Here is a 20,147-nt window from a genome sequence, read left to right as displayed (position 1 = left end):
GATATCTCAAGTTAAGGAATTTAGCACTTTTCTATGTATGGGAAGATGCAAGAATCTGGGCTCACTGAAATCATTCCTTTGATATGCACTTCAGCTATTGGGGTCAGTATCCTGTGCTTTCTCATCCTGAGTTTCCTCAGGGTGCACCGTCAGGGGGTGCCTGCAGTATCTGGTGGTTTGATGGCGGGCATTCTGTTTCCATCCTGAATTCCCTCAGGACTCCCCATCTGGGTGGCTATAATGTGATGGCTCGATGACTGCAACATCCTTTGTTTACTGATATGGCAGGTAATATTTTTCATTCACGTAGGCAAACACTTATTAAGCAGACAAAGATTTTACGTTGGTAGAAATCTCAGTGAACATTCTTCAGTATGAAAAAAATTTATTTCAAGTTTAAGAAAAGGAAGGAAATTAAAAAAAAAAACCAATTCAACAAAGCAGACTTAAACCACTTTATAAATGTAAGCATAATGAAGAAAGTATAAGAGATCAGAAAGCTCAAAAGGGAGGGCTGTCAATAACAAAATTGATTTATACATCTAGTGATAAACAATCCCATTCAAAACGCACAAAATAGGAACTCATTCTAAAACTTCCAAATGGAGGTTCTCAATGCATCTTGGCAAATTAAAGGCTCTGAGGAGAGCTGTGGTGATAAACCTGTTTGCTATGGTTAATACAGGATTTCTTAAATTTATTGGACCAGAGACACATGCCCTCATAACCCAAGTTGACACACATTGAGAATACTCCTGGCCTTCTGAGAATGGCCGTCACATATCATATGCTAGTTCTGGATAACTTGAGAAAAAAATCTTTTTTGCCACTTGTGGCTGAAACAGACCAAAAACAGGGAAACACATGAGTGGCAGTGGCCTTTATAGTAAGCATTTTATAGTAAGCCTGGTGTGCTTTATACAGTAAGCATGACTTCATTCTCAACATTTAGTAACACATATCACAAAACACCTCCGATTTTATTTTTATTCATTTCTTTTTTTTTTTTTTTTTTTTTTTAACATCTTTATTGAAGTATAATTGCCTTACAATGGTGTGTTAGCTTCTGCTTTATAACAAAGTGAATCAGTTATACATATACAATATGTTCCCATTTCTCTTCCCTCTTGCATCTCCCTCCCTCCCACCCTCCCCATCCCATCCCTCTAGATGGTCACAAAGCACCGAGCTGATCTCCCTGTGCTATGCGGCTGCTTCCCACTAGTTATCTATTTTACATTTGGTAGTGTATATATGTCCATGACACTCTCTTACCCTGTCACATCTCACCCCACCCCCTCCCCATATCCTCAAGTCCATTCTCTAGTAGGTCTGTGTCTTTATTCCCGTCATGCCACTAGGTTCTTCATGGCCTTTTTTTTTTTTTTTTTTTTCCCCTTAGATTCCGTATATATGTGTTAGCATACTGTATTTGTTTTTCTCTTTCTGGCTTACTTCACTCTGTATGACAGACTCTAACTCCATCCACCTCATTACAAATACCTCCATTTCATTTCTTTTTATGGCTGAGTAATATTCCATTGTATATATGTGCCACATCTTCTTTATCCATTCATCTGTCGATGGACATTTAGATTGCTTCCATGTCCTGGCTATTGTAAATAGAGCTGCAATGAACATTTTGGTACATGACTCTTTTTGACCTATGGTTTTCTCAGGGTATATGCCCAGTAGTGGGATTGCTGGGTCGTATGGTAGTTCTATTTGTAGTTTTTTAAGGAACCTCCATACTGTTCTCCATAGTGGCTGTATCAATTTACATTCCCACCAACAGTGCAAGAGTGTTCCCTTTCCTCCACACCCTCTCCAGCATTTATTGTTTCTAGATTTTTTGATGATGGCCATTCTGACCGGTGTGAGATGATATCTCATTGTAGTTTTGATTTGCATTTCTCTAATGATTAATGATGTTGAGCATTCTTTCATGTGTCTGTAGGCCATCTGTATATCTTCTTTGGAGAAATGTCTATTTAGGTCTTCGGCCCATTTTTGGATTGGGTTGTTCGTTTTTTTGTTATTGAGCTGCATGAGCTGCTTGTAAATCTTGGAGATTAATCCTTTGTCAGTTGCTTCATTTGCAAATATTTTCTCCCATTCTGATGGTTGTCTTTTGGTCTTGTTTATGGTTTCCTTTGCTGTGCAAAAGCTTTTAAGTTTCATTAGGTCCCATTTGTTTATTTGTGTTCTTATTTCCATTTCTCTGGGAGCTGGGTCAAAAAGAATCTTGCTGTGATGTATGTCATAGAGTGTTCTGCCTATGTTTTCCTCTAAGAGTTTGATAGTGTCTGCCCTTACACTTAGGTCTTTAATCCATTTTGAGTTTATTTTTGTGCATGGTGTCAGGGAGTGTTCTATTTTCATACTTTTACATGTACCTGTCCAATTTTCCCAGCACCACTTATTGAAGAGGCTGTCTTTTCTCCACTGTATATGCTTGCCTCCTTTATCAAAAATAAGGTGCCCATATGTGTGTGGGTTTATCTCTGGGCTTTCTATCCTGTTCCATTGATCTATATTTCTGTTTTTGTGCCAGTACCAAACTGTCTTGATTACTGAAGCTTTGTAATATAGTCTGAAGTCAGGGAGCCTGATTCCCCCAGCTCCATTTTTCGTTCTCAAGATTGCTTTGGCTATTCGGGGTCTTTTGTGTTTCCATACAAATTGTGAAATTTTTTGTTCTAGTTCTGTGAAAAATGCCAGTGGTAGTTTGATAGGGATTGCATTGAATCTGTAGATTGCTTTGGGTAGTAGAGTCATTTTCACAATGTTGATTCTTCCAATCCAGGAACATGGTATATCTCTCCATCTATTTGTATCATCTTTAATTTCTTTCATCAGTGTCTTATAATTTTCTGCATACAGGTCTTTTGTCTCCTTAGGTAGGTTTATTCCTAGATATTTTATTCTTTTTGTTGCAATGGTAAATGGGAGTGTTTTCTTAATTTCACTTTCAGATTTTTCGTCATTAGTGTATAGAAATGCAAGAGATTTCTGTGCATTAATTTTGTATCCTGCTACTTTACCAAATTCATTGATTAGCTCTAGGAGTTTTCTGGTAGCATCTTTAGGATTCTCTATGTATAGTATCATGTCATCTGCAAATAGTGACAGCTTTACTTCTTCTTTTCCGATTTGGATTCCTTTTATTTCTTTGTCTTCTCTGATTGCTGTGGCTAACACTTCCAAAACTATGTTGAATAATAGTGGTGAGAGTGGGCAACCTTGTCTTGTTCCTGATCTTAGTGGAAATGGTTTCAGTTTTTCACCATTGAGGACAATGTTGGCTGTGGGTTTGTCATATATGGCCTTTATTATGTTGAGGAAAGTTCCCTCTATGCCTACTTTCTGCAGGGCTTTTATCATAAATGGGTGTTGAATTTTGTCGAAAGCTTTCTCTGCATCTATTGAGATGATCATATGGTTTTTCTCCTTCAGTTTGTTAATATGATGTATCACATTGATTGATTTGCGTATATTGAAGAATCCTTGCATTCCTGGGATAAACCCCACTTGATCATGGTGTATGATCCTTTTAATGTGCTGTTGGATTCTGTTTGCTAGTATTTTGTTGAGGATTTTTGCATCTATGTTCATCAGTGATATTGGCCTGTAGTTTTCTTTCTTTGTGACATCTTTGTCTGGTTTTGGTATCAGGGTGATGGTGGCCTCGTAGAATGAGTTTGGGAGTGTTCCTCCCTCTGCAATATTTTGGAAGAGTTTGAGAAGGATAGGTGTTAGCTCTTCTCTAAATGTTTGATAGAATTCACCTGTGAAGCCATCTGGTCCTGGGCTTTTGTTTGTTGGAAGGTTTTTAATCACAGTTTCAATTTCAGTGCTTGTGATTGGTCTGTTCATATTTTCTATTTCTTCCTGGTTCAGTCTCGGCAGTTTGTGCCTTTCTAAGAATCTGTCCATTTCTTCCAGGTTGTCCATTTTATTGGCATAGAGTTGCTTGTAGTAATCTCTCATGATCTTTTGTATTTCTGCAGTGTCAGTGGTTACTTCTCCTTTTTCATTTCTAATTCTATTGATCTGAGTCTTCTCCCTTTTTCTCTTGATGAGTCTGGCTAATGGTTTATCAATTTTGTTTATCTTCTCAAAGAACCAGCTTTTAGTTTCATTGATTTTTGCTATTGTTTCCTTCATTTCTTTTTCATTTATTTCTGACCTGATCTTTATAATTTCTTTCCTTCTGCTGGCTTTGGGGTTTTTTTGTTCTTCTTTCTCTAATCGCTTTAGGTGCAAGGTTAGGTTGTTTATTCGAGATGTTTCCTGTTTCTTGAGGTAGGCTTGTATTGCTATAAACTTCCCTCTTAGCACTGCTTTTGCTGCGTCCCATAGGTTTTGGGTCGTCGTATCTCCATTGTCATTTGTTTCTAGGTATTTTTTGATTTCCCCTTTGATTTCTTCAGTGATCACTTCGTTATTAAGTAATGTATTGTGTAGCCTCCATGTGTTTGTATTTTTTACAGGTCTTTTCCTGTAATTGATATCTAGTCTCATAGCGTTGTGGTCGGAAAAGATACTTGATACGATTTCAATTTTCTTAAATTTACCAAGGCTTGATTTGTGACCCAAGATATGATCTATCCTGGAGAATGTTCCATGAGCACTTGAGAAAAATGTGTATTCTGTTGTTTTTGGATGGAATGTCCTATAAATATCAATTAAGTCAATCTTGTTTAATGTATCATTTAAAGCTTGTGTTTCCTTATTTATTTTCATTTTGGATGATCTGTCCATTGGTGAGAGTGGGGTGTTAAAGTCCCCTACTATGATTGTGTTGCTGTCGATTTCCCCTTTTATGGCTGTTAGTATTTGCCTTATGTATTGAGGTGCTCCTATGTTGGGTGCATAAATATTTACAATTGTTATACCTTCCTCTTGTATCGATCCCTTGATCATTATATAGTGTCCTTCTTTGTCTCTTGTAATAGTCTTTATTTTAAAGTCTATTTTGTCTGATATGAGAACTGCTACTCCAGCTTTCTTTTGATTTCCATTTGCATGGAATATCTTTTTCCATCCCCTCACTTTCAGTCTATATGTGTCTCTAGGTCTGAAGTGGGTCTCTTGTAGACAGCATATATATGGGTCTTGTTTTTGTATCCATTCAGCCAGCCTGTGTCTTTTGGTGGGAGCATTTAATCCATTTACATTCAAGGTAATTATCGATATGTATGTTCCTATTCCCATTTTCTTAAATGTTTTGGGTTTGTTATTGTAGGTGTTTTCCTTCTCTTGTGTTTCTTGCCTAGAGAAGTTCCTTTAGCATTTGTTGTAAAGCTGGTTTGGTGGTGCTGAACTCTCTCAGCTTTTGCTTGTCTGTAAAGGTTTTAATTTCTCCATCGAATCTGAATGAGATCCTTGCTGGGTAGTGTAATCTTGGTTGCAGGTTTTTCTCCTTCATCACTTTAAGTATATCCTGCCACTCCCTTCTGGCTTGCAGAGTTTCTGCTGAAAGATCAGATGTTAACCTTATGGGGATTCCCTTGTGTGTTATTTGTTTTTTTTCCCTTGCTGCCTTTAATATGTTTTCCTTATATTTAATTTTTGACAGTTTGATTAATATGTGTCTTGGTGTGTTTCTCCTTGGGTTTATCCTGTATGGGACTCTCTGTGCTTCCAGGACTTGATTAACTATTTCCTTTCCCATATTAGGGAAGTTTTCAACTATAATCTCTTCAAATATCTTCTCAGTCCCTTTCTTTTTCTCTTCTTCTTCTGGGACCCCTATAATTCGAATGTTGGCACGTTTAATGTTGTCCCAGAGGTCTCTGAGACTGTCCTCAGTTCTTTTCATTCTTTTTTCTTTATCCTGCTCTGCAGTAGTTATTTCCACCATTTTATCTTCCAGGTCACTTATCCTTTCTTCTGCCTCAGTTATTCTGCTATTGATCCCATCTAGAGTATTTTTAATTTCATTTATTGTGGTTTTCATCATTGCTTGGTTCCTCTTTAGTTCTTCTACGTCCTTGTTAAATGTTTCTTGCATTTTGTCTATTCTGTTTCCAAGATTTTGGATCATCCTTACTATCATTATTCTGAATTCTTTTTCAGGTAGACTACCTATTTCCTCTTCATTTGTTAGGTCTGGTGTGTTTTGACCCTGCTCCTTCATCTGCTGTGTGTTTTTCTGTCGTCTCATTTTGCTTATCTTACTGTGTTTGGGGTCTCCTTTTCACAGGCTGCAGGTTCGTAGTTCCTGTTGTTTTTGGTATCTGTCCCCAGTGGCTAAGGTTGGTTCAGTGGGTTGTGTAGGCTTCCTGGTGGAGGGAACTAGTGCCTGAGCTCTGGTGGATGAGGTTGGCTCTTGTCTTTCTGGTGGGCACGTCCACGTCTGGTGGTGTATTTTGGGGTGTCTGTGGCCTTATTATGATTTTAGGCAGCCTCTCTGCTAATGGATGGGGCTGTGTTCCTGTCTTGCTAGTTGTTTGGCATATGGTGTCCAGCACTGTAGCTTGTTGGTCGTTGAGTGAAGCTGGGTCTTGATGTTGAGATAGAGATCTCTGAGAGATTTTTGCCGTTTGGTATTACGTGAAGCTGGGAGGTCTCTTGTGGACCAGTGTCCTGAAGTTGGCTCTCCCACCTCAGAGGCACGGCCCTGATGCCTGGCTGGAGCACCAAGAGCCTTTCGTCCACACGGCTCAGAGTAAAAGGGAGAAAAAATAGAAAGAAAGACAGAAAGAAAGAAAGAGGCTATAATATAGTGAAGTAAAATAAAGCTATTGTAAAGCAAAGCTATACAGACAAAATCGCACCCAGAAGCATATACATATACACTCACAAATAAAGGAAAAGGGGAAAAATTAATATATCCTGCTCCCAAAGTCCACCTCCTGAATTTGGGATGATTCGTTGTCTATTCAGGTATTCACCAGCTGCAGGCCCATCAAGTTGTTTGTGGAGTTTTTTTTTTTTAAAAATTTATTTATTTATTTATTTTTGGCTGTGTTAGGTCCTTGTTGCTGTGCGAGGGCTTTCTCCAGTTGCGGTGAGCGGGGGCCACTCTTCATCGCGGTGCGCGGGCCTCTCACTGTTGCGGCCTCTCCCGTTGCGGAGCACAGGCTCCAGGCGCGCAGGCTCAGTAGTTGTGTCACACGGGCTTATTTGCTCCGCGGCATGTGGGATCTTCCCAGACCAGGACACGAACCCGTGTCCCCTGCACTGGCAGGCAGACTCTTAACCACTGCGCCACCAGGGAAGCCGCCCTGTTTGTGGAGTTTTAATCCGCTGCTTCTAAGGTTGCTGGGAGAGATTTCCCCTTATCTTCCCTGTTCGCACAGTTCCTGGGGTTCAGCTTTGGATTTGGACCCGCCTCTGCGTGTAGGTCGCCTGAGGGCGTCTATTCCCCGCACAGACAGGACGGGGTTAAAGGAGCAGCTGCTTCGGGGGCTCTGGCTCACTCAGGCCGCGGGGAGGGAGGTGTACAGAGGAGGCGGGGTGAGCCTGCGGCGGCCGAGGCCGGCGTGACGTTGCAGCAGCCTGAGGCGGGCAGTGCGTTCTCCCGGGGAACTTGTCCCCGGATCACGGGACCCTGGCAGTGGCGGGCTGCACAGGCTCCCGGGAGGGGCGATGTGGAGAGTGACTTGTGCTCACACACAGGCTTTTTGGAGGCGGCAGCAGCAGCCCCAGCGTCTCACGCCCGTCTCTGGGGTCCGTGCTGATCGCCGCGGCTCACGCCTTTCTCTGGAGTTCGTTTAGGCGGCACTCTGAATCCCCTCTCCTTGCGCGCCGCGAAACAAAGAGGCAAGAAAAAGTCTCTTGCCTCTTCGGCAGCTGCAGACTTTTTCCCGGACTCCCTACCAGCCAGCTGTGGTGCGCTAACCCCTTCAGGCTGTGTTCACGCCGCCAGCCCCAGTCCTCTCCCTGCGATCCAACCGAAACCGAAACCCGAGCCTCAGCTCCCAGCCCCGCCCGCCCCGGCGGGGGAGCAGACAAGCCTCTCGGGCTGGTGAGTGCTGCTCCGCGCCGAGCCTCTGTGCGGGAGTCTCTCCGTTTTTTTCCTCTGTGCCCCTGTTGCTGTGGGGTCTGCGGTGATCGCCGCGGCTCGCGCCCTTCTCTGGAGTTCGTTTAGGCGGCGCTCTGAATCCCCTCTCCTTGCGCGCCGCGAAACAAAGAGGCAAGAAAAAGTCTCTTGCCTCTTCGGCAGCTGCAGACTTTTTCCCGGTCTCCCTCCCAGCCCGCTGTTGTGCGCTAATCCCTTCAGGCTGTGTTCACGCTGCCAGCCTCAGTCCTCTCCCTGCGATCCGACCGAAGCCGAGCCTCAGCTCCCAGCCCCGCCCGCCCCGGCGGGGGAGCAGACAAGCCTCTCGGGCTGGAGAGTGCTGCTCGGCGCCGAGCCTCTGTGCGGGAATCTCTCCGTTTTTCCCTCTGCGCCCCTGTTGCTGTGGGATCCGCGCTGGTAGCTGCGGCTCGCGCCCGTCTCTGAAGTTCGTTTAGGCAGCGCTCTGAATCCCCTCTCCTCGCGCACCAGGAAACAAAGAGGGAAGAAAAAGTCTCTTGCCTCTTCGGCAGCTGCAGACTTTTTCCCGGACTCCCTCTTGGCTAGCTGTGGTGCACTAACGCCTTCAGGCTGTGTTCACGCCGCCAACCCCAGTCCTCTCCCTGCGATCCAACCGAAGCCCGAGCCTCAGCTCCCAGCCCCGCCCGCCCCGGCGGGTGAGCAGACAAGCCTCTCGGGCTGGAGAGTGCTGCTCGGCGCCGAGCCTCCGTGCGGGAACCTCTCCGCTTTGCCCTCCGCACCCCTGTGGCTGCGCTCTCCTCCGTGGCTCCGAAGCTTCCCCCCTCTGCCACCCGCAGTCTCCGCCCGCGAAGGGGCTTCCTAGTGCGTGGAAATCTTTCCTCCTTCACGGCTCCCTCCCACTAGTGCAGGTGCCGTCCCTATTCTTTTGTCTCTGTTATTTCTTTTTTCTTTTGCCCTACCCAAGTACGGGGGGAGTTTCTTGCCTTTTTGGAGGTCGGACGTTTTCTGCCAGCGTTCAGTGGGTGTTCTGTAGGAGCAGTTCCACGTGTAGATGTATTTCTACTGTATCTGTGGGAAGGAAGGTGATCTCCGCGTCTTACTCTTCCGCCATCTTCCCGAGGACCTCCTCATTTCTTGAATAGATTATATGTTTATACCATTGAAAATTCAGAAGATACAAAGATGTATACAGCAAAAAATTTCCCTTCTCCTCCTGTCTCCTAGCCACACAATTAACTTCTTTGAAAGAAAATAATGTTATTAATTTCTTATTAAAATCTTCCAGAGAGAATTTATATAGGAAAGCAAACATACGCTCAGGTATTTTTAAAAAACCCTTTTAAATACAAATGATAGTATAGTAAAGGCCCTGCTTTTTAAACTTGTTTTTTGGTCCTAATGATACATTTGGAAGCTGTTCCATATCCACATATAAGCACATTTATGTCTTTCTTTCTTTTTTCTTCTCCTCCTTGCCCTCTGTTCTTTCTCCTTTGTGTGGATGGCTGTTGATGGATGTTTTGATTTTACTATTTTTTCTATTGTAAAGAATATTGCAACAAATGTCACTTTTTGTGTATTCAAGTATATTTGTAAGATAAATCCCCCAAATAAAATTGCTAAGTAAATGTATGTACCTCCATAATTTTTTTTAGCATTTCCTTTTTTTCTTTTTGTAAATTGAAGTGTATTTGACATATAGTGTAAATTTAAGGTGTGCAACATGTTAATTTGATGCATTTATAAACTGTGATATGATTGCCATTGCAGCAATAATTAGTACCTTTGTCACATTACATAATGATCCTTTCTTTTTAGTGGTTGGAATCATTAACTTATAGTCTCTTAGCAAGTTTGATTATTACAATACAATATTGTTGTCTATATTCACTACTGTGCATTAGCTCTCTAGAGCTTACCTACTACTCCTTGCAAATTTGTATCCTAAACAATTTCTGTCTTAACCTCCTACCCCGCATCCTCTGGTAACTACCATTTTACTCTCTGTTTTTACAAGTTTGGCTTTTTTAGATTCCATATACAAGTGATATCATAACAGTATTTCTCTTTCTCTGCCTGACTCATCTCTCTTAGCATAATGTCTTCAGGGTCCATCCATGTCGTTGCAAATGGCAGGATGTCTTTCTTTCTCATGACTGATATACCGTCATAATTTTCATAGGTCTTACTAAACTGCATTTGAGGAAGTAGCAATTAACACTCCATCAGTTTGTGAGATTGCGTGGTCCCTGTAATCACCAGCACAGTGTGTGACCAAACTTTTTGATCTTTGCTAATCTGATGAATGAAAATTAGAGTAGTCTTAATTTTTCACTTGTTATAAGTTATGTTTATGGCTGAGCATTTTTAACTTTTTTTTTGTTTTTTAGGTTTTAGAAAGCAATTTAATAAAATTGGAAATAAACATCAAGATGTTAAGTAAAAACAAAATGTCACAGAAATTTATATTCAGTAAGAGACCAATTTTGTTCAACCACACGTACGCACATTTAAGAAATATTAGCAAAAGTTGTCTCTGGGTTGAAGGACAATGGGTGATTTACAATTTTTATTTCTGTATACCTTTTTGCATTTTATAAGCTTTTAATTTTAAAGAGCCATCTTCATTTCATTTTCTGTAACTTCCAGATCATATTCTTTGCCAATGTTTTAATTTAGTAATTGGTCTTATTGATTTGTATGAGCCCTTTATATATTAGCAAAATTAGGGAGTCCCCTGGTGGCCTAGTGGTTAGGGTTCTGGACTTTCACTGCCGTGGCCCAGGTTCAATCCCTGGTCTGGGAAGTGAGATCCTGCAAGCTCCATGACACGGCCAAACCAAAAAACAAAACCCCCAAAAAACTAAGGATCCTTAATAAAAAAAAAAAAAAATTAGCAAAATTAGCCTCTATCCAGGATGTGAGCAACAAATACTATTTCTCAGTTTTTTATTTGTCTTTGACTTTGCTTGTGGTAGTTTTTGCCATATAGAATCTTTATTTTATGTAATCAGATTTAATAAACTTCTATTTTTTTTCCTTTTTTATTTTTAGAAAGGTCTTCCTCAACTCCAAAGTTAATTTTGAAGTCTCCAAGATTTCTTCTAGCATTTAATTTTTTTAACATTAAGTCTTTGATCCATTTGGAATTTATCCTGGTATAAGATGTGGGAGATGTATCCAAATTTGTCTTTTTCCAGAAGGCTATCTAACTGTTCTAATACCATTTATCTGAATAATCCATCATTTCCTTACTGTTTTGCTATACTACTTTTATCATATACTAAATTCTCATATTTCTGGACTTTCTATTTGGTTTCATTGGCTATTTATTGTCCTGTATCACACTAGTTTGAATATGTTAGCTTTATAACATGTTTATCTCATGGGATTAATCCTCCCTCAATTTTTTTGATTTGTTTTCAGAATGTTTCTAGTTATGCTTGCTTTATTTTTCCACATAATGTTTGTAATCAGTTGGTATAGAAAAATTTGGGGATTTGTGTATATCACACTGAATTTTGATTCATTTATGGAAATGTTACATTTAATGACATTGATTCTTTCCACTCAATGACATAGTAGCTATTCTACTTGTTCAAATCTCCTGTTGTGTACCTCTGGGGCATTTTATAGTAGTCTTCACATAGATCTTGCTTATTTTTTGTTAACTTTATTGCTAGTATTTTATCTGTTTTTGCTCTTACAAGGGTTTTTTTTCCCTTCCATATTTCATGCTCTTATTGTTTGTAATAATTTTTCAGTTGTTTGAGTTTTTATTTATACCATTATATATTCTACATATAATACTTGTATTTTCCCTTCTAATTTTTAAAAATCCTTTCAATTTATTTCTCTTTTATAATTGCATTGGGTAGTATCTAGGGACAACATTAATTAATAGGGTGAAAGTGAACATCTTTGTCTTTTTCCTGAATTTAATATAAATAATAATGTTCCCTCCTTAAGAATGATGCTGGCTATCAGGTTAGGGTAGATATATTTTATCATATTAAATTATCCATCTATTATTTTATGAATATTTTTAAAATAGGAATTGCTGTTGAATTTTGCTCATGTTTTTTAAGTATTTATAAAAATTACTATATGATTTTTCTCTAAGTGTTAATATGTTAAATTGCATTGACACATCTTCTAATATTAAACCATCTTTACTTTTATGGAATAAACTTGTATTTTGGATCTCTTTGAGGTTTATTTAGCATTTTTGCCTAAATATTGGTAAGTGAGGTTGGTTTGTAGTTTTCTGGGAGACAATTTTTTGTGTGTTTTGATATCAAAATTATATTGATTTTATAAAACAAATTTGGAAGCTTCTCTTAATTTTTATTCTGTGAAAGAATTTACATAGGCTTGAAATTATCTGCTTTTAAAAAGTCCGTGTAATTCCCTTGTGAAGACATTTATTCTTAGCACTTTGGGGGTGTGGTTCTTAACAACTTTCTCTAGTTCAACTACAATGACGAATTCTGTGGGAGTCAATTTTAGTAAACTACATTTTTTTCTAGAAACATCAATCTTATCTTGGTTTTCTTTTTTTTTTAATTAAATTTTTAAAAAATTATTTTATTTTTGTCTGCGTTGGGTCTTCATTGCTGTGCACGGACTTTCTCTAGTTGCGGCGAGCAGGGCCTACTTTTCATTGCAGTGTGCAGGCTTCTCATTGCGGTGGCTTCTCTTGTTGTGGAGCACGGGCTCTAGGTGCCTGGGCTTCAGTAGTTGTGGCGTGCGGGCTCACTAGTTGTGGCTCATGGGCTCTAGAGCGCAGGCTCAGTAATTGTGGCACCCGGGCTTAGTTGCTCCGCGGCATGTGGGATCTTCCCGGAGCAGGGCTCGAACCTGTGTCCCCTGCATTGGCAGGCGGATTGTTAACCACTGTGCCACCAGGGAAGTCCCTTGGTTTTCAAACCCTTATTATAGTTGAACAAGATAGATTCTTAAGAATATTGGAATTTTTCCAGTTTGTGGTAACTTTTCCTTTTTTAAAAATTTTGTGTATTTATTCCATTGTCTTTCTTTTTCAATTATATAAGTTAACACTACTAATTTTGTCTTTTTGCAATGAACCAATTCTTATATTCATTTTTAATTGTCCCCCTTTTGATATTTCATGAAATGAATATTTAATGAATTATGTTTATAAATTGTGTTTTCCTTATGATTTCCTTAGATTTATTTTGTAATTACCTTTCTAAATTCTTGATTTGCGTTTATCATTTTTAAAATTATTTTTTATTTAAATGTTATTTACTTACACAGAGCCTTCCTGGCTAGGTTGGTTTAATACCACTAACACCACCACATCTCATTCATCGTGTTTCATTTTTTGTTTTTTTTGTTTAGGATTTTTAAAACCTTTTAATTGAAGTATTTATACACAAATCCATATATACATGTATAGCCACTTAATTTTTTAAACTCTTCATTGAAGTTATATAACTCATTGATTTTCACAAACTAAAAATAAGTAACTTGCACCCAGATCATGAAAGAAAATATTACCGTGGTACCAGTGCCCCAGAAGTCCCCCTTTGCTCCTTTCTAGACAATAGCCACCCCACGTATCCTGTCTTAAAATTGCAGAGAGCAGTTTCTGTAATGCTTATATTGTTAAAAATGGTACCATAATATCTATCCTGTCTTATATCTGTGTTTGAGATTTCATTTTTGTGATTTATCTGAATTTGTTCCAGTACTATGTAGTATTTCACTGTGTATGAAAATACAGTGAACTTTATTGGAAAGCAGTTTGGGAGCATATATAAAAGCTGAAGATATACATATTCTGTAACTGTGAAATCCCACTACTAATTATATATTGACCAGAAATGTACACATGTGTTCAACATGTATAGTTTGAAATTGGACATTGAAAACTAGCTCTTAGAATTTTGAGTAACACATTCAAATTCATGATTATGATCTGTTTGTAATATCTCCTTTTGCCTAGATGTATTTATTTAAAAATTTTAAATTTTATTTGAACTTAAAAAAAAAACCTAGTTTACCTATTTTTCTCATCTCTCCCCCCCGCCCCACCTCTTAAAACCACCCATTTGTTCTCTGTATCTATGTTGATAGAAGGGCACTCTTTCTATTGAAATATTAGAAATGTAGGAGAAAATTAGTGGTTTTATAGATTCGCTAAAGGGAAGGTGAAGGAATGACCTCCTGATGACTTCCTTCTATCAAAAAAAAAAAACAAAAACGTAAGGGCAACTTCATCAGTTGAAAATAAGGCAGAGAGATGATAGACTGGAGGTTTAGGGCTGAGGAAAAGATATGAGATAGTCATCATGGGTAGTTAATGAATGACTTCTTTAGGGAAATACAGGCTAGAAATGCCCAGTGATGTTACTCATTTGAGGCTGAAGAGCATGAATCTGTAGGGACATAACTTCATCCAGTTGTGAGAGATCCCAAGCAACACCAGGCTGCTTAAAAGTAAATGTGGGGTGTTAAATGGTTGGGTTCATCTAGATGTGCAATTATTCCACATGATGGGGATGAAGATTCATGATAGGAAACAGGGACCAGGAAATGAAAGTGTTTTATAATTCATTTATATAAAAAATATATTAGGGAAAATTTCAAACATACCCTGAAATAGACTAGTGTAAAGAACCAGCATGTACCTGAGTCCTTGTTTGAAAAAAGACATCAGCATAAGACCCATCTAAACCTCCCTACCCCTTTGCCCTCTGCTGAATTATCTCAAAACAAATCTCAGACATCATCTCACTTCATCTGTATATGCTGAAAACATTTTTAAGGCTGTGGGTATGACTAACCAGTATTCCAAACTGCTATGAAGGAAAGTGAAGAAGAGGGGTTGATAGAGGGACAGAGAATCTAGACATGTCAGTGGATTGAAAGCTGGCGATTTTCCGGGGCAGCCCTTGAGCTAATAAAATGAAAAATAGGAGGTAGTGATAGGAGTGGAGATGTTTAACTTATGATTTTGAAGGTTTGCATTTTTATAAAAACCAATGGTTTCAATCAACTCATTAAGATGCACAGTTCTTTCCCTCAAACGTTGCTCACTTACCTAGTTTTCTTTGTAATTAAAAAAAACTATAAATCTTTCAAAATTTTGAAATTAGTGCATACATGTTCTGAATAGTTCAAACAACGCAAAAAGCTATAAAATTAAGTGTAAATGTTTCATTTATCCCCAGACACCTGATGCCACTATTCAGAAGTCCTATGTTAAATCATTTTTGGTACATCCTTCTAGAAACATTATATATACATATATATATATACAAGAAGCATTTATATTGCATTAAAAACATAAATTGAATCATAAAATATCTGCTTGCATTTTGTACTTAACAACATACTGGCGATCTTTTCATTTCAGGACACATGCATCTGTCTCACTTGAAAACTGTTTGCATAAGTTTCCATTTTCAGATATGAGTTCCCTCGTTAATGAATAGTCCTGCAGTGAACATCTTCCTGCACATATTTTTTTCCATATATATATATATATATATATATATATATATATATATACCATATCTTATCTATGGGAAGAGTTGTTAGTAATTTTTAGGTTGAAAGATATTTTATGTAGTGTTAATTTTGATAAATATTCCAAATTATTCAGATTATGTCTTTGGAGGATGGAGATAAAATGCATTTCCAGCTGTTACTCAGAAAGCTTTCCAAATAATCTGAATCTGTTTAAAAGACATGTGGACGGAGAAAGAAAGGAATTGAAGAAGTTCAAGTTGCAAAGCCTTCCTTTATTTTGGTGGCTACATCAACTCTGGCTACACATCAGGGTCACCTTGAGAACTGAACAGATTGTCCAAGTTCCAACACCAGAAATCCTGACTTCACTGATCTGGGGTCAGGCCTGGACATTGGTGTTTTAAAAAAAAAAATTCCCCTAGAGATCCTAATGTGTAGCCAGTGTCCAGAACCACTGCTTTAGATAGAGAAAGGGGAGGTAGAAATGGAAGACTCAGGTGAAGAATATGTCAAGCATCACTAAGGTTGTGCCCATGAAGCAAAAGAGGAATGAAGATCCAATTCCAATACAAAAAACACATCGAGTGAAAGGATCAGATGAGGTTTGGGGAAGAAAGGAGGCAGGAAGAGAGAGGTCTAGGTGAGGGAAGGGCAGAGCTGGTCGGGGTAGGTGCTTTGGGTGTGGATCATAGAGTCTACTCTTTTAAGTAAAGGTGACGATGAGCCTGAAGCCGCTTCCAGGCTCTTCTCAACCCAGGGTTGTCCTGTATCAGTAGAATGGAGTGGCCAACAGGGTAGGCAGCCATGATGATTTTGCACAAAATATTCTAGGAACTGTTGATATCAAAGACGTTGGACATGGAAAGAAATAGAGCATCTGCATTGAAAATTTAGCAAATGAGAAAATAGCTGATTGCTTTGATGGTCCCCACATGAGCCTCCATGCTGGGGTCCCTGGAGCCAGTGGCATTGCTTCCCATGTTTAGGGTGTGTCTCTTGACAGAGATGATCAGCAGGGTGGCAGCCAGGATGCACGTGATGAGAGGAACGAAGATGTCCATGTTACAGCAAAGAACCAGGCTGATCACACTGGTCTCAGAAAAGTAATTTTTCTTAGTGGAGTTGAAGGAGGGGCTAGAAAAAGGATTGTTGCAATGCACAGTGTAGATGTTTTTGAGGAAGAAGACACTGTGGCCTAAGGAAACAAACACTGATAGTCACAGAAGCCAGGGCATCAATCCAGAAATTCTCTACTTCAGCTTGAGGAAAAGGGGGTGTAGGAGAAATCCGCAATCTTCACGAAGTAGAAGAATCTAAGCCAGGCAGCAAACCAGAGGCTACAATAATTTATGAACATGAAACTTCCTTTGAATGTATCATATACAATGAATGTCTTGATTATAAAACTGTGGGGATGTTGAACTGAAGGTGAGTTCTAGCATCATGAAGCTTTGTAGCGCTCTTCTGGATACACTCAGGAAAAGCAGGATGTTGCCACTTGTGGAAACTGCCTTGTTGTGAATCCATTCTGCTGTATTTATAGCCACAATGAACCCATTTGCGGTGATACCAAGGACGCATTCAGTGCCTATAATTATTCACATCAAAATGATGCGAGATGGTGACAATTGATTTTCTGGGGGATTGCAGGTTTCGGTCATCCTGAGTTGTTGCTTCTCTTTGGTGTCTGAGGAAAATGTCTCCCTAGCGTGTGATGGGCAGATTTGTGATAGCTCCCACTATTCATGTCACCAGAAGCAGCAGTTGATGCATCATTTCCCAATCTACTCCATTTGTTTACTTTAGAACTCTTAGTTGTAAGTCTGGAGATGCAAATGATGGAAGGAGTTGTTTTCTAATCCTCTCCCGTGTCCTTTCGGATGCCCTGGGGTGTGAGTTCAATCGTGGGGCCCAGGGAGGAACTTGAGTAGACGCTCCTTTGTGAATCACTGACATAGTCTTGAGAGCTGTGTTCTTGAGTAGCTCTAGTTAAGTCAACCATCCGTTCACTAAGTCTCCGGATAACTGCGTGTCACTTGTGACCGCAGGGAACTGATTGAAAGTAATAATAACTTCAAATATTTATAGCTATGAGCTAGACCCTGTCCAGACACTTTATACATTATCATGAAATTTAAGCCTTACAACAACCCTCTGCAGAATGTACTTTTATTATCTCCATTTTCCAGGGGAGGAAACTGAGGCTAAATAACTTGTCCAAAGTCAAAGAGGGAGAGGGAGACGGAGAAGGAGAGAGAGAGAGTTGGGATTCAAACCCGAGTCACATGGTCCCAGAGTCCTTGTTCTTACCCACTATGTTATACTACCTACCCCTGTGGATCCTTTTGTGTGCACCAAAGACTGAAGGCAGGGTTGGCTTAACTGTAACTTTTTATCCTGTTGGTCTTTTGTGATGCCCTCAGGGCTTAAGGGAAGAATAATTGAGTTGGAAAAAAACCCACCTGTGAGATTTCTTTTTTCACTCCTCACACAGAACACTTTACTTTGGACACTTCTGGTCACTAAACACGTGTGGTTTTCTTTTTCCCCACAGCAAACAATTCTGCAACGCTGTCTCGGTGCCCTACCATTTAACTCAATTCTGACACTATCTACCTGGAGATGACATCAGATCCACAGGTTTAGGGCTCAGTCCCACCAGACTGCCCTCCATTTCAGATGCCAATCCCAAGTCTAGGTTGTCACCTGGACTTACTGGTTATAAGTTAGAGTTATGACCCTCTTTTTGGTTTCAGTTAATTTGCTGGAGTGGCTCACGGAGCTCAGGAAAACAGCTTATTTACATTTACCGATTTCTTATAAAAGGTTATGATCGTAGATGAACACCCAGACGGAAGAGATGCATAGAGCAAGGTCGTGGGAAGGGGCATGGAGCTTCCACGCCCCCTTTGGGGTACCACACCCCGAGCACCTCATGTGTTCACCAGTCTGAAAGCTCTTTGAACCCAGTCCTTTTGGGTTTTAATGGAGGCTTTGTTACATAGGTGCAGTTGATTAAATCATTGGCCGTTGGTTATTGTTTCAACCTCCAGCCTCTCCCCCTTTCGTGGAAACCTGGGGGTGGGACTGAAAGTTCCAACCTTGTATTCGCCCTCGGTTTTCCTGGCAATCAGTCCGCACCCTTAGGTGTGTTCCAAAAGTCACCTTGTTAACATAACAAAGGCATTTTTGTTGATCTCCTCACTGAAGAAATTCCAAGGGTTTTAGGAGCTCTGTGCGGGGCGGGGCGGGGGGGGGGGGGCAAGGGGACAAAGACCAAATGTATTTCTTATGATAAATCACAATACCACAATAGTAAAGCAAGAAGACACTGATTTTCTGAGACAAACCTCTTGTACAAAATAAATTGAGAGATAATAAATCTCTATATAAAAATGATTGTACACACACACACTTATATGCCCACAAACACATATTTACCTTTCATTTTAAAGAAATCACTAGGAAAATAAGGGTTGAAGGAAAAGTTCCTTGCTCCTTTACAAGGTAGGCAAATCAACATAGGGTAAAAATAATACCCCAAGTCACCTAATCTATTTTGGAAGAGTAAAACCAAAAGAGATGAAGAATCAGTTTTATCTTGGGGAAGTTGTTTCTGATTTTAAAATGTAAGCACGATACACATGATGATAAAATGGACTTCTCAACTCAGAACAAATGAACTTTTATGAGTGTACATAACGCTAAAGTAATGATAATGAAGTAATTCAAATAAAGGGAAGGTTGGTGTGTGAGATGTCTCCAAAATTTTTCATAATATTTGGTTTTCCCTTTACTTAGGACTTCTTTTAAACAAGGCGAAAACTTAAGGTTTTCTGGCCTGTTTTGGACAAGTTGTTATGAATTTTAGCATCTCATCTTTAAATCTCTCTTCTTGAACTCCAAAAGTTTCCCTCGATTACAGTGTACAGTAATAAACAACTGCTACTCTCTGCTTGTTCCCACCCACTTGTACAAGTAAGTCTGTAGTATTTCAGGACCTCTGATTTGGTTTTCAAGAGGCTTTTTCTTGTCACTGGCTCTCCTCCATTTCTGCTGACCCAGGCTTCCAAGAGTGTGAGGGATAATGGGATACACTCTCCGAAGAGTTTGATGCCTCTCTTTTTATTTGTTTTGCTCATCACTGCATTAAAAACATAAAATTCTAACTGAGTACATTTGAAGATCGAATTGGCTTTATTCAGTGATTTATGAATCGGGCAGCATCCCATTGAGCAAGTAGAAAGGAGCTCTGCGGAGCTGTAAAAAATGCAAGAACTTTACAGGCAGGAGGGGGCAGAAAAGGGAAGTTTCTAGCTAAGAGTGGATTGTTTCAGGCAGGGTCACCTGCCTTTTGGGGGAAGGTGGGGGGGGGGTCACCCCTCTAGTGCTGACCAGGTAATTCCAGATCTATTGGTGAAAGGTCCCATTCCTGAGAGCGGCTGAAACTGCAATTAGGTTAGCTGTTAAGTCTTGGTTTGCTGACGTGGGACTTAGCACAAGTGACTCCATTTGGGGTTTGTTGTTTCTTTACTAACAACTGTATCTCATTCCTAGCGCTTAACCCCAGTACCTAGATACTTGCTGGTGAATGGATGACCAGACCAGTGAATTCAGAATTTCAGAGAAGTTCTTTATAATGAGAGACAGGCAGAGAAAT

At 39.8% G+C, this 20,147-nt stretch overlaps 1 protein-coding gene and 1 long non-coding RNA gene across 2 annotated transcripts in view; one reads left to right on the top strand and one right to left on the bottom strand.

Annotated features, from left to right (window-relative positions):
* The window catches only part of LOC309666127, a 581,994-nt gene that overhangs the window by 48,288 nt on the left and 513,559 nt on the right, over positions 1-20,147 (top strand). The gene's annotated exons all lie outside the window — the stretch shown is intronic.
* TAS2R39 (taste 2 receptor member 39) lies at positions 14,308-17,201 on the bottom strand. The gene is given in 6 exon segments (XM_082471440.1): positions 14,308-16,314; positions 16,318-16,377; positions 16,381-16,704; positions 16,708-16,737; positions 16,741-16,764; positions 16,767-17,201. Coding segments are annotated over 6 exon segments (648 nt in total). The 5' UTR covers positions 16,845-17,201; the 3' UTR covers positions 14,308-16,182.

Source organism: Balaenoptera physalus, assembly GCF_965194825.1.
Source record: "Balaenoptera physalus genome assembly, chromosome: 8".
In the NCBI taxonomy this organism is placed as follows: Eukaryota; Metazoa; Chordata; class Mammalia; order Artiodactyla; family Balaenopteridae; genus Balaenoptera; species Balaenoptera physalus.
The sequence above is the reverse complement of the archived record's forward strand: the minus strand, read 5'-3'. Positions and strand labels throughout refer to the sequence as shown.